Source organism: Euprymna scolopes, chromosome 37 (assembly GCF_053919585.1).
Source record: "Euprymna scolopes isolate OS-2025 chromosome 37, ASM5391958v1, whole genome shotgun sequence".
NCBI classification, from domain to species: Eukaryota; Metazoa; Mollusca; class Cephalopoda; order Sepiida; family Sepiolidae; genus Euprymna; species Euprymna scolopes.
In genome coordinates this window covers 58,924,584-58,937,757 of record NC_136518.1, presented here as the reverse complement: position 1 = coordinate 58,937,757, position 13,174 = coordinate 58,924,584, and the positions used below count along the sequence as shown (strand labels likewise).

General features: G+C 34.1%; 1 protein-coding gene across 1 annotated transcript in view; it reads left to right on the top strand.

Annotated features, from left to right (window-relative positions):
- Positions 1-5,262: 5,262 nt before the first annotated feature.
- The window catches only part of LOC145261202 (uncharacterized), a 751,089-nt gene continuing 743,177 nt past the window's right edge, over positions 5,263-13,174 (top strand). The window contains exon 1 of the mRNA XM_080119542.1: positions 5,263-5,490. Coding sequence (XP_079975668.1) covers positions 5,377-5,490 — 114 coding nt within the window. The 5' untranslated portion in view covers positions 5,263-5,376. The remainder of the gene's footprint in view (positions 5,491-13,174) is intronic.

The following is a 13,174-nucleotide window of genomic DNA, read 5'->3' as shown; positions in this document are numbered from 1 at the left end:
TTCATACATTTTCTTCTACACTACCAACATATAGGTGTTTTTTAATTGCGCTACAAATAAATAATGAACGTGACAATAAAACGTATTGTTTTACTGTGTACGTTTTAAGCATCCCAGTTGTTTTTTTGTTTTTTTTTTGGTTCGCGTTTAAATTAAAAGATATATCAAAATTTTCATTTAACTTTAATTCATCGTCATCGGCGGTCACTCGTGTTCGAGTAAGACTGTCCTCCGTTTTGGCTTCTGTGGATCCTCGGGTGAGCATAGAGCCCAATCCTAGACCCAATTTGGCTTGTGCAATTTGGGCAGATAAAGGTAGTGGTGGTGGGGTTGGGTTGGGTGTGTCTGGTTGATAATCTGCCCTTTCTGTGCTTGCGTTTATCCTCAGCACTACTATAAAGCGCAGCACCTTCGTGGACAGCGCTCCTCCATGCCAACCTGCTCCCAGCCACGTCCTCCCATGTCTCAAGGTCCATGTGAAACCGCTTTAGATTTACTTTGATGTTGTCCTTATACCTCATCTTTTGGCCACCCTGGGCACGCTTTCCCTCAACAAGCTGAGAGTAGAAAATCTGTTTTGGGAGGCGGAGATCCGGCATTCGGACAACATGACCAGTCCAACTTTAATTATTGTGGTATCTGTTCAGTGCATATTTACCTATTAGTATGGCAAACCACATATAATTCAATAGCTGTAAATTTGTTTTAAAAAATAAACAATTATAAACAGAACGACTCATAGAAATCTATCAATATATTTTTTTTTCATTTTAATATACTCTCATAGAAGTGTTTCTGTTATGTCACAAAAAAAACTATTTTCTTTACGCCACAAGTGTCACGCTCATACATTAATTCCATAGCTAATATAATATACTGACCCAACAGGTCACGGGCAGTCTAATATATATATATATATATATATATATATATATATATATATATATATATATGTGTGTGTGTGTGTGTGTGTGTGTGTGTGTGTGTGTGTGTGTGTGTTGTCATCCACATACTGTATTGTTTCGCTGTTTCACAGCTCATCAGTGCGGCTAGACAGGCAACTGCCTCAAGCCAGAATTCAGTCAAGGCTTCTCACCATTGCGCTATACTGCTGCTGCTGTGTGAGTAATGAATTAACGATGTTTTTTACATTGTCCAAATACATCCGCTCGATTTGTTTACAATAAGGGCATCGCTTAATACGCTAATGGCAGTTTGTATATCACTTCCCAATATATATATATATATATATATATATATATATATATATATATATATATATATTGCCTACATAACCCCCGAAGTTAAGCAACAATGAGGCTGGCCAGTACCAAATGGATGACAATTTGGGGAATGTTAGGCGTCGATGTGTTGAAAACAACTGCTGCATCTAGTATCACTGTTGGTTCACCATAGATGAATCAACAAAAAATTGTCGAAAAATTATCATATTTTTAGCAAAATATGCAGTTATTTATTGCTTTTTATTTTTTGGTATTGATTCTTCAAAGCACTTCCTATTTAATGGTATATTAGCAATATTGGGCTCACTAAAAGAATATTTTTAATATATTTTTCAAAAATTTTAAAGTAGTATTTCTCGTAAAAATAATGAAAATATATATATATATATTTTTTTTTTTTCTAAAAGATAATAATTATTATTAACATATTAAACAAATTTCACACTTAAAAACTCAAAAGATGAAAAATAAAACACACTCAAAATTCGGATTTTCAACCTTAAAATCTGATACGTACGCTGTTGTTCTTTTTTGTTTGTTTGTTTGTTTATTTGTTTGTTTTATTTACAATCCCCACCCTTCCCACAATACAATATATTTTGTTCAGTTTCGGCTAATTATTTAAAGCATATTTATACCCACGAATAAAGAAGGGGGAGTGTTGTAAACAATATATATATATATATATATATATATATATATATATATATATATATATATCGATTATGAAAAAAAGTACACTAGTATAAAGTTCATTCGTCACTTAACAATTGGTGAAAATGTCGTATTAATTGAATAATTACTTGATTATTTTTTTGTAGATTTTTAAAGAGAGACTCCGTCAAAAAGTACTTACTCCCTCCTTCCGTTTTGGCTCTACCTAGTCTAGTAGGAATTCAAGTTCTCTCCTTTGCATATATATATTGTTAATATGTTTATTTACGAACGCATTTTCATAAAAATAATGAAGAAATATTTGAAGAAAAAAAATACATACTTAAACATATTTAAAAAATAAATAAATAAATAAAAACAGTTTACGAACATTCTTATTTATGTTTCAATATCAAAAATTGTACGGAAGTGAACGTCATTTGATAACCATCTATTGCATCCATGACGTGTCATGACATAAACAACAAGCAAAGGCTCGCCAATGGCTAATGGCCACTGTTAAAATTTTACAAAATCAGAGATATATGAATCTTGACAAAAGCCCCCCCCCCCCTCACACACACATTTCTTTCTATTTGCATAAAACTATATAAAACTAAACATAGCCCGAATCTGAACTCCTTTCGTCAAGCAGCTGTGTTTCAAAAATTCATAATGATCAGTTAATTAGTTTAGGGGGGGATTGCATATACAAATACATAAACATGCGCAACTTAATGAAGATAGTGATAAAATAGACAGTAGTACTTTATTTCGCTAAGTATTTGCTTTATTGTGACGGTGTTAGTGTTTGACGATTCCAAAATTCTCCTTCCCCGCTTCTTCGCTCGTCACCACACAAGAGACAATGGACACCCCCTGTAAGGGTAGTTGCACGTGTAATTGTGAGGCAAGGGTTGCTCATTCACAAGTCACAACTTTCCTGGATCTGCACTGCAAGAATCCAGTGGCAATGAGAAGTGGACGACTGGGAGCAATGCCGAGATAAGCGGAGAGCAGTTGAAATTCCCAAATGGTCACCCATTTTAGTACTGACCAGGCTCAACGTTGCTTAACTTCGTTGATGAAACGGGAACCGGTCTGTCAACGTGACTTATATCGTATTATGCGGCATAAGCATAGGGGGGCATGTATTCGAAAATCGTTGGCGAGGTCGGCGGAGATTGATTGATCGATCAGACGCGATACAACTGATCCCGCCCAACCCTTTGATTTGTGAAGAAAGTGCGCTCGCTTGGCGGACACCGGGCCAATCACAGAAACTCCGTTAGAAACTTTTGTTGTTTAAGAAACTTTAACTTTTTCGTTGTGGTTTCAGTCGCAGCGACGATATCAATCCGTGCTGTACCGTCGAGAGTAAAGTGTAAGTGTGGACTTAATAAAGGTGGGGATGGGGGAGGGGGAGTTTTACTCGACGGCGGCGACGGGGGTGGGGGAGTAAGGGGTAGCAGTAAGTAGTCGTAGTTAAAGATGGTAGTGGTATGTCGAAAGGAGGAGACGAAGAAAGAAATGACTCAAAAAGCAACGATACATGTGTTGCAATTTATCATCCCTCCTCCATATTCGTCCTTTTTTTCTCTCTGTTTTTACGTATACTTTTTACACAACTTTAGACTTATGATCGAGACTTATGATTTAGACTTATGATTTAGACTTATGATTGAGACTTATGATTAGGTACTTCGACCCTAAACTGTTCGATGTTGAAATAGTAGAGCAGATATATTTTCGTGAGTTGTTTGGCCTACACTGACGTACAGTTTAAGGTCCGTGCGACCTCCTGAGAGTCAATTTATCACACGCGCGTGCGCGTGTGTGCGCGCGCACGCGTGTGTGTGTGTAAGATAAGTGAAAGGAAACCTCGGCAGAGTGCTCGATTATTAATCAAAAATAAAACAAATAGAAGCATAATATTCATGCAAATGTGTATTACAGAAGATCAGAACAACAGTTTCAAACTTTCACTAGACTTGAAACGGACAGTACTGATGCTATTCTGTTTATATATATATATATATATATATATATATATATATATATATATATATATATATATATATATATATATATATATATATATAAAGGGATAGAGAGTGGTGGTGAAATAAAGAAAGAAAACAGCGAAACTTTATACGTTATTTCAGCGTCCCAAATTCTCGTATGAAAACATGAACGAATCTCTTAATAAAATGGAGTTATCTCCCTCAGCGCAATCGTAGATTCTACAAAATGCCTATAAAAATATGTCCCTCTTTCGAGCCCCGAGAATGTTTTCTTTTCTGTATATATATATATATATATATATATATATATATATATATATATATATATATATATATATATATATATATATATCATCTCCCTTACGCTGTGAGGGCCTTTGCAAACTAAGAATACTAAAAATAATGGGAGGGGGGCACTTTAATCCTTTCTTCTTTGTGCGCAATTTAAAAAAAAAATATGATGATATGCCGTAAAACAAATAAATGTAAAACTTTCAATTGTTTTAGCGTTTTTCTTTTTCTTTTTCTTTTTCTTTTTTGTTTGTTTGTTTGTCTTTTTTTTTGTTTTGTTTTTTTAAAGATGGCAGTATTTTATTATCCAAAGAAAATTAATAAAATGTTTATATATACACATGTGTGTGTGTGCGTGTGTGTGTGTGTGTTATTTATTTTTGATTTAGAGAATTTATTGTTATTTTGAAAGTTTGTTATAGGTAACATTATAAAAATTGTAAGTTTTTTTTTTTTTTGTTCTTTTTCTAAAGTATCGTTTAGGAAGCGTATCAAGTATTTGTTTTGTTTTATAAGCTTTGAACCTTCCTCTCACTGCTGCAAAGATAGATGCGAGATCAATTTAACGTGATGATGACTGGAGTGGGAGGACCAGCTTTTCCCTAAAAAGGGAGTCACTTTGAATGGATGCAGAATTTAATTAAATATAATTGGGGTCATGCTGGTATTCCATGGTGAAGCCACCCTAGGCGGCCAACAATAAACAAACTCCCTCTTCCGGAAGAGGAGGTAATGCGCGGGAAGATGGCCTTCTAGGACCAAGCAGAATTGTACTCCGTTCTGATATAAGCGCGAGGGACTGTACCAGGCAATGGATTATATTTATTTGGGCTTTGTTTTTACTTTTGTTTTCTTTTTTTGTTTTTTAATTATTTGTGTATATTTATTTTTATTTTTTTATTTTTTATATATTTACTTTTTTTTCTTGCTACCAACAACCATGAAGTGGAAAGAAAGAGAGAGAGAGAGAGAGAGAGAAAGAGAGAGAGAGAGAGAGAGAACCTCCTACGATTTTTTTCTTTTCTTTTTTCTCTGTGTGCTCTTTTAACGAAATCCAAACCCTCCTCAGTTGAGAGGAAGCGGGCTTGAGAGTCGCATTCGCTCAGCTCTCCTTCTTCTTATTATTCTTCTTCGAAAATTTACCATTTCCACAGGGTCGGAGAATGATTAGGAGTTATTTACATTACCCCTTTTGGGGGATTTTTACATCGGTATTATTACTAAATACAAATTATTTTATTGGACTTACTACATCTATGACGAAAGCACCACTTACTGTAAGTACACAACAAATTTCTTTTTTTTTATTATTCTCCCTCTCTTTCTCTCCCTCCCTCTTTCTCAAGAAAAGAAAAAAATATCTTATGCCCTTGTATGGTTATTCGTATCGAAATAACCCCTTCCAATTATAAAGCAAAAGCGTCTTGGGTTTAAGGTTTATCCGTCAAAAGTAACTAAACCCATTGTCCGTTGCGTATTAATGTCCTAACTCTTTTCGGTGCTAATGCAGAGAGTGATCCGCGCTTTTTTAAATTTTTTTTTTTTAATCGTATTTCCACGTTTAATTTAAGTTGTTTATTATTCAGTTGTAATAATAGGTACAAAACACCTCCCCTCCCTATGTTAAGAATGGCTTTTTAAATAACGTTATTTCAGCACAGAGCACTCTCTGCATGAGTACCCTCTTTTCTTTAACAGGGGCTCTTGATTTCGGGGCCTAAAAATTTTTTTTTTTTTTTTATGCTGCTCGTGCGTGCACTTATTGAGCCGCGCTATTTTTAAATAGTATTTTCAAGTATCCGATATCTTTTAAATCAAGTGAAAGTACTGAATAGTTACAAAAAAACAACCACCTCTCCCCATGTTAAGAATGGCTTTCTAAATAGTTCAGCACGGTTCAATAAGTGCATAAGTACTTTTTTTTATGTAGCTGTAAACATTAGTTCAGGCTATTAGTTTCAAAAACTACAAATTACTTTCTGGCCTCGAAGGGTCAAAAAAGTAAACAAATGCCGGTGGATGATGGCTGCTGATAACTATACGGTTACCCTTCGAAATTCGGTAATAATTTCCAAGACTTTGATCTGAGGGATAATAGAATGAAATTTCTACCTCGAATTAAGCTTTACGGGCAAAAATCTAGCCGTATTTTATTTACCCTTGTTTCTCCTAAAACAGGGTGTGACCTCGAGGTCCACTTAACATCAGCGAATCCAACTTCCCTCCCCAAAAGGAGGTAACATGGTGGGTGAGGTGGGGCGCAAAAATTGTAATGTTCCCGTCTGCATTATACAGCAGAAGTGACTCCAGGGACCGGCACCCACCCTCCTGTTTTACAAGAGATAATCCCTGGGTGGAATGTTTCTTGCGACTAAATGGAACCCTACTCTAAGCCTGAGGGCATATTATGTGTGTGTGTAGTTTTGTGCTCTCAAACTAATATATATGGTACTAGTGCACTTATTGATCCGTGCTGTAATGTTATTTAAAAAGCCATTCTTAACATGGGGAGGGGAGGGTGTTTTGTAGCTATTCTGTACTTAGCTTCACAATATAATTAAAGACCTCACCAAACTTTAAACTTAAAAATACTATTTTAAAAAAATAGCGCGGATCATTAATTGCATTAGCACCATATATATATATATATATATATATTAGTAATAAATTAAACTGAAAAATATTTTTTCAATGGCAAGGCAAACCTATCTGGATAAAAAATAGCTCTTCCCTGTTAAGAGGTGCAAATTTTATTTTCTAATATTTAAAATATTTTTTAGTCTTTGTTTTTGTATTCTCATTTTTATCCCCATAATATTCCCCAACATTTTTTTTTTTTTTTTTTTTTTACCAATTCTAATCTGAATGTTTTCAAAGTAGGTGTTTCTGTTTACCTTTTATATTTGTATAATACCGGGGTTTTTTTTCTCCTTCTGACGAGAAGCATTTAGCTTCAAAATGCCATGGCATAAGGTTTCTCCTTTATTCTTTCTGTAACACTTGACTTGATAATGTAATAAACTTCCTAATAAAACTTTACGTTTTATCTTAACTTCTTCTATATATACATAGATACTTTATTCAGCCCCCCCCCACATCAACAAGGCATATTGCCACTTGGGCGTAAGGGAATACTATCTAGGAATATATCTACTAAGTAGGGAGTTAAACATCCCTTATTTAAATTATGTGCGTGTTCACATGCATCCGTATTGTGAAGAACAAAACAGAACTAATATCTTTAGTGTGATGCGGGGTACTTATACAGATTACGACCTGTGGTTAAATAATAGCGTTAGTATTTAGAAACTCATTCTTAACACGGAGGGGGGGAGAACGTTTTGTAACTATACTTTCACCTAACATTTTAATAAACAAGATACCTGACAACTCAAATTTAACTTGAAAACCTATATATAAAAAAGAAAGCCCGGTCAGTATTTTGCATAAGTATCCAATGTTGAAAAGCATATCCAATTCCAATAAAAATTAAAAACTCCTTTGGTTACATTGTTTTGGTAAAATTTTACTTCAAAGCCCGTTTCCGGTTTGTATAGAAAAATATTTTTTGTAGATTTTTGGTGTGCTAAAAACGAATCTGTTTCCGTGGTAGGGAAATTCCATGATATGAAGAAAGTTTCTAGAAGTGGGTGATCACTTTTCTTGTAAATTTAACTTACGCTAAGCACCCATTTTCTGGCCACCTAATGTGGAAATATTTTTGTTTTATTGAATAAAAGGTTTTTCTTTCTGCTTTCATCTTTCAATAAAAACACGAAATTGAAAAGCAAATCTCTATACAGATACGTGTAATTCCTTATGTTATCAGTGGTGACCATTTCTATACGCGAAAGCACGCGCATATTTTTGTCGCAAACAAGTATTTTTCCAGATATTAAGCAATGTAGTTCTGTTATCAATGGTGACCATTTCTGTATGCACAAGCGCGTACATATTTTTGGCGCGCGAGCGCGTCAAATATACGCACGCTTGCGCGTACAAAAATGATCACCATTGTTACCATATAGAATTACATTTACATCTGGAAAAATACTTTTCATTTAGTTTTAAATTTAAGCCAAAGATTACGCTCTGAAAGGCAATTTGGTACGCGAGTGCACATTTAACAGCCTTCGTTTATACTATCGCTCGCTTGCGCGTAGCATAAACGAAGGCTGTAAAATGGCGGAAAATAGTTCCAGGGTTAATCCCATGCATAAGGTTAAACTGCGATGGAAACGGTTATCATTCTTTTAAAGTACGCTGAAATCTCGAAAAAAAAATTTCAATACGAACGTAAGACGGGCCTTAAAGTAAAATAAAACCGAAGTTTTTAGCTTTCAAGATGGTTGCCATTGTAGTATATTAACTAAATTGGTTATGGTTTTATAACATTTTGGTTCGGTTAATAATGTAATGATATAACGGAGTTATTGCGGTATTGTTTGGTCATTAAATTTATTAATTGAATTAAATTGTTACAAAACTGGAACTTGGCGGTACTCATGCACTTATTGATGCTGAAATAACGTTATTTAAAAAGCCATTCTTAACATGGGGAGGGTGTTTCGTACATTTTCTGTACTTTAAAGTGCTAATGCAGAGAGTGATCCGCGCTATTTTTTAAAATTGTATTTCCACGTTTAATTAAAGTTTGTTTTTTAATTCAATTGTAAGGTTAAAGTACAGAATAGGTATAAAACACCCTCCCCTCCCATGTTAAGAATGGCTTTTTAAATAACGTTATTTCAGCACGGAACACTCTCTGCATTACAATTGAAAAAAAAAAACTTTAATCTTGGAAATACGATTAAAAAAAAAAAAAAAAAATAGCGCGGATCAGTAAGTGCATTAGTACCTACATTTTATATTTAAATTTCAAATTTATGAATTTAATTTAAATGTGTTTACCATATTTTGCATACGAATTAAGATCAGGGGAAGCATTAAGGAGTTTTTTTATTTCCATTTTTACGAAAATTGAAAATTCAAAAGTTCAAGTCCTACGCATATCAATAATGCCTGTTCAAAACTATAAATTTTAAGTCCCATTTGACAACTTCCATTTATTTTGTAGCTCAACACGCATGAAAACTTCGGGTTTGTATTGCTTTACACATAGATTCGAAAAAGTTGTCAAAAAACAAATATATAATAAATAAATGTCATCAAAGGCAAGATAAGTTACTTTTCTACCAAACTGGATATATTTTATTTTTATTCAATGTAACATGTTTATTCAGCTCGAAAAACATGCAATGTTTACCGATGTATTGGAAAATTCAAAATGGCGCCCGACTCTCTTTTACACGGTAAGTTTGGGAAAAGGTGTTATAAATAATAAACTAGATTAAATACTATTAAAAAGCCACCGAATATGTCAACTTATGTCACGGTAACATATATTTAGCGATATTCTAGCAGTATTTTGTCGAGTTTATTATTTATAACACCTTTTCCCGAACTTACCGTGTTAAAGAGTCGGGCGCCATTTTGAATTTTCCAATACATCGGTAAACACTGCATGCTTTTCGAACTGAATAAACGTGTTACATTGAATAAAAACACCAAAATTATATCCAGTTTGGTAGAAAAGTAACTTATCTTGCCTTTTGATATCATTTGTTTTTTGACAACTTTTTCGAATCTGTGTACAGTAATACAAACTCAAAACTTCTATTGTCGTTAGAATGTTAATTTTAAGTTCAATACAAAAACTTTCTAAAAAAAATAGCACTCATTTTATTAATGACTGTCAATAACTATTTATAAATTATACCGTTTGAAAGCATTCATTTAATTTGCGTAAAAAATTGGTATCTAAAAATATTTCTTTACGCCTCATCATTCACGGATAAATTGACGATTTTTTTTATTCGTTTTCGGGTATGCTGAAAACGAATGCCACATGTAAATTTAAGACAGATTAGTAGTTTTCTGGATATCAAGACTTATCCAATGTAATCCATTGTTACCGGAGGCCATGTTTTTCTCAACTGAAAAGTACTAATACGAGTGCGTGTCATGTTAAGAATGGCGGCTGCTACTGACATTTATTGATACATTTAGAAAAAATATATATATTGACATCGCAAGTCTACTTGTCTGCCCCAAATTTGAATGTGATATTCGTTTTCAGCAAACCCGAAAACCTTAAAAGTCGCCTGTAAAACTTGCGTAGAATGCTGAGTTTTACGGCTGTTTTAAAAATGGAACGGAAATTAAAATTTTGTTCCTTTTTTTAATATTAATCTAACTCGCCGTTCACATTCGACATGTTGAGGATGTCTATTCCTAAAGTCGTTATTTACATGGAGGTTGGGGGTTTTATTCGTTCTAAGCATATCCGAAAATCTATAAAGTCAACATTTCCAATGTAAACGGTGTTGAACTCATGTAAAATAAAAATAAATAAATAAATATACCCACTTGATTTTTTTTTCCTTTAAAAATTAAATTACGTTTTTGTTAAATTATCTTTTTATAAGAAAAAGATCTTTCCTTTTTTATTAAACATTAAAACGGAACGAAATTTAAATTTCCGTTGCATTTTTTAGGTACTAGTGCAGACGCCCGGACGTAAAGAATAACAGTATTTATTTAAAGACATTCTTAACATGGGGAGGGTGTTTTGTGCCTATTGTATACTTCAACCTTACAATTGAATAAAAAAAAAAAAAAAAACTTTAATTAAACTTGGAAATACGATTTAAAAATAGCGCGGGTCACTCTCTGCACTAGCACCCATTTTTTAAAACAACCGTAAAACAATTTTATTAAATCGCCATTTTAAAGGTTTAAGGTTGGAAGAACGTATAAATTTACAAAACTATTTTAATTCTATTTTAAATATTCAGATTATTAATGTTTTATTTCGTGTTTATTGTTGGCATTTTAGATTTTCGATTCTTCTGGTTATTTTCCCCTCGTGTGCGCTCTTCAAACTGAAAAAAAAAAAAAAAATCTCGTGGCAGCAATGCACAAGCGTCCATTTGCCGATTTGTAATCGGTTTCCGGCACCAGGGCCTTTTTAATTTGTGTACTTTATTTGAACACCTTATGTTCCCACATGGTCACTCATCGAAATACTGACCAATAAACATAAGTATTAACTTTCCATGTTCGTTGAAGTAATTACGCATGTCTTTAATATAAACTATTCCTCCCCCCCACCCTCCATTGTAAATGTGTCTTACTGTCTACGCTTAGGGATGGCCAAGGGTTTCGAGCGTTTAACATGTACTCTATTTTTAAAGTTAGGTGCTCGTACAGAAATTGAACCAAACCAAATCGACTTTTGCCGGACAGGTGAATTAAATCTAAAGCTTAATTATAGGTCGAGTTAGGTTAGGGTTTAAAAAATAAAAATAAAAAGTTCTGTTTAAATTCTGTACACGTACCATAGGTTGCAAACTTTGGGCATTTTGTTTGCTAAAGAGTCACTTATCAAGGTTCAGATGTTCCTTTTTTTTTTATACAAAGGAATCGCAACTTATCAAGGCCCGGAGGCTACTCGAGGATAAGGATTAATCTGTATACATTAGTCGATGTGATTATAGCGTTTTTAACATAGGTATTGGGATTTTTGTAAGTTGGACTATATAGGGGTACGGTTCATCTAGAACTTGTTTACATTGGACTTGAAGACAATCAAATTGTAGTCACCTGGGAAGCAGGCCAAAGGAAGAGTTCCAGTTTGTCGAGGGGGGGGGCACACGAGCACCTGCCATGGAAATAAGGATAAAGCAGAGACAGGCTCGCAGCGTCTGTTCTGTGGGGAAGACGTTGCAGGGAAGAGAAAAGAGCATCACCCATTAAGCTACGGAGTCTATTTTGAACTCTGGCAAGGCAGGATAAGCAGCTTCTAGTACTCAAGTTGGTGCTAATGCACTTACTGATCCGTGCTATTTTTTTTAAATCGTATTTCAAGTTTAAAGTTTTATGCTGTCCTTTATTCAATTGTAAGGTTAAAGTACAGAATAGGTACAAAACACTCTCCCCTCCCCATGTTAAGAATGGTTTTGTAAATAACCTTATTTTAGCACGGATCAATAAGTGCGGGAGTACCTAAAAGTTAATATATATTGACAGTAAGACAACGGTGTGATGATCGATCATTATGGTGGAAATTGGACAAAATTTGATTATTTAAGAAGACGGCTAAACAATTTGTTTTACACTAGGCTTGCAAACGACCATGTTGTAATCAGCTAAGAAGCAACCGCGCGGTGTAGTGTTCTACAGACGAGCAGTTCTTTGAAAGAAACTTTCCTCGCGAAAATTTGTTTATTTCAAGAAGCGACAAGGTAATTGTTGCCAACTGTTATGGCTAGAGAAGTTTGTTGCTAATGTTTTACAAGAGGACCAAGGAAGCTCAGTCGAGCATCTGCCATGAGAATAACGCTAGAATAGAAAAAGACTAACAACGTCTCTTCTGTGAGAAACGAGGATGGGGGTAACAGAAGCCAACAAACGAAAAAAGGGTAAAAACTTCAAATATGCAATAAGTGTTGCCATGGCAACTAAGTTACTTTTGTACCTGCGTTTTTTATGACAGCACGTTGAAGGCAGACAGCTTGGAATTTTTTAAATTTTTGTTTGGATTTTTAAAGACGCCACGAGGAGATAACTCAATTTAAAGCGCCGACACTCCCTCCCCATCTTTAATACTAGCTTTTCTTCCTAAAAATCTAACCTTTTGCTCGGTATCATAATTTTTTTTTTTTTTCGCTGTAAAACAAAAACTACTTGATGAAATTAAGTGATTATTTTTTTTTTCCGGAGAATGTCTTAAACTATACAAGTACCATTTTTTTAATTTCAAATATTCGTCCTTTTTACGAGTCATTTAACAAATATGGCAGCATTTTTTTTTTTTTTTTTTTTGTAACTTTGAAACCCAAATGAGCCAGACAGCTACACAACTTGTTAGATACGGTATAATTTATTCATTGTATAGTT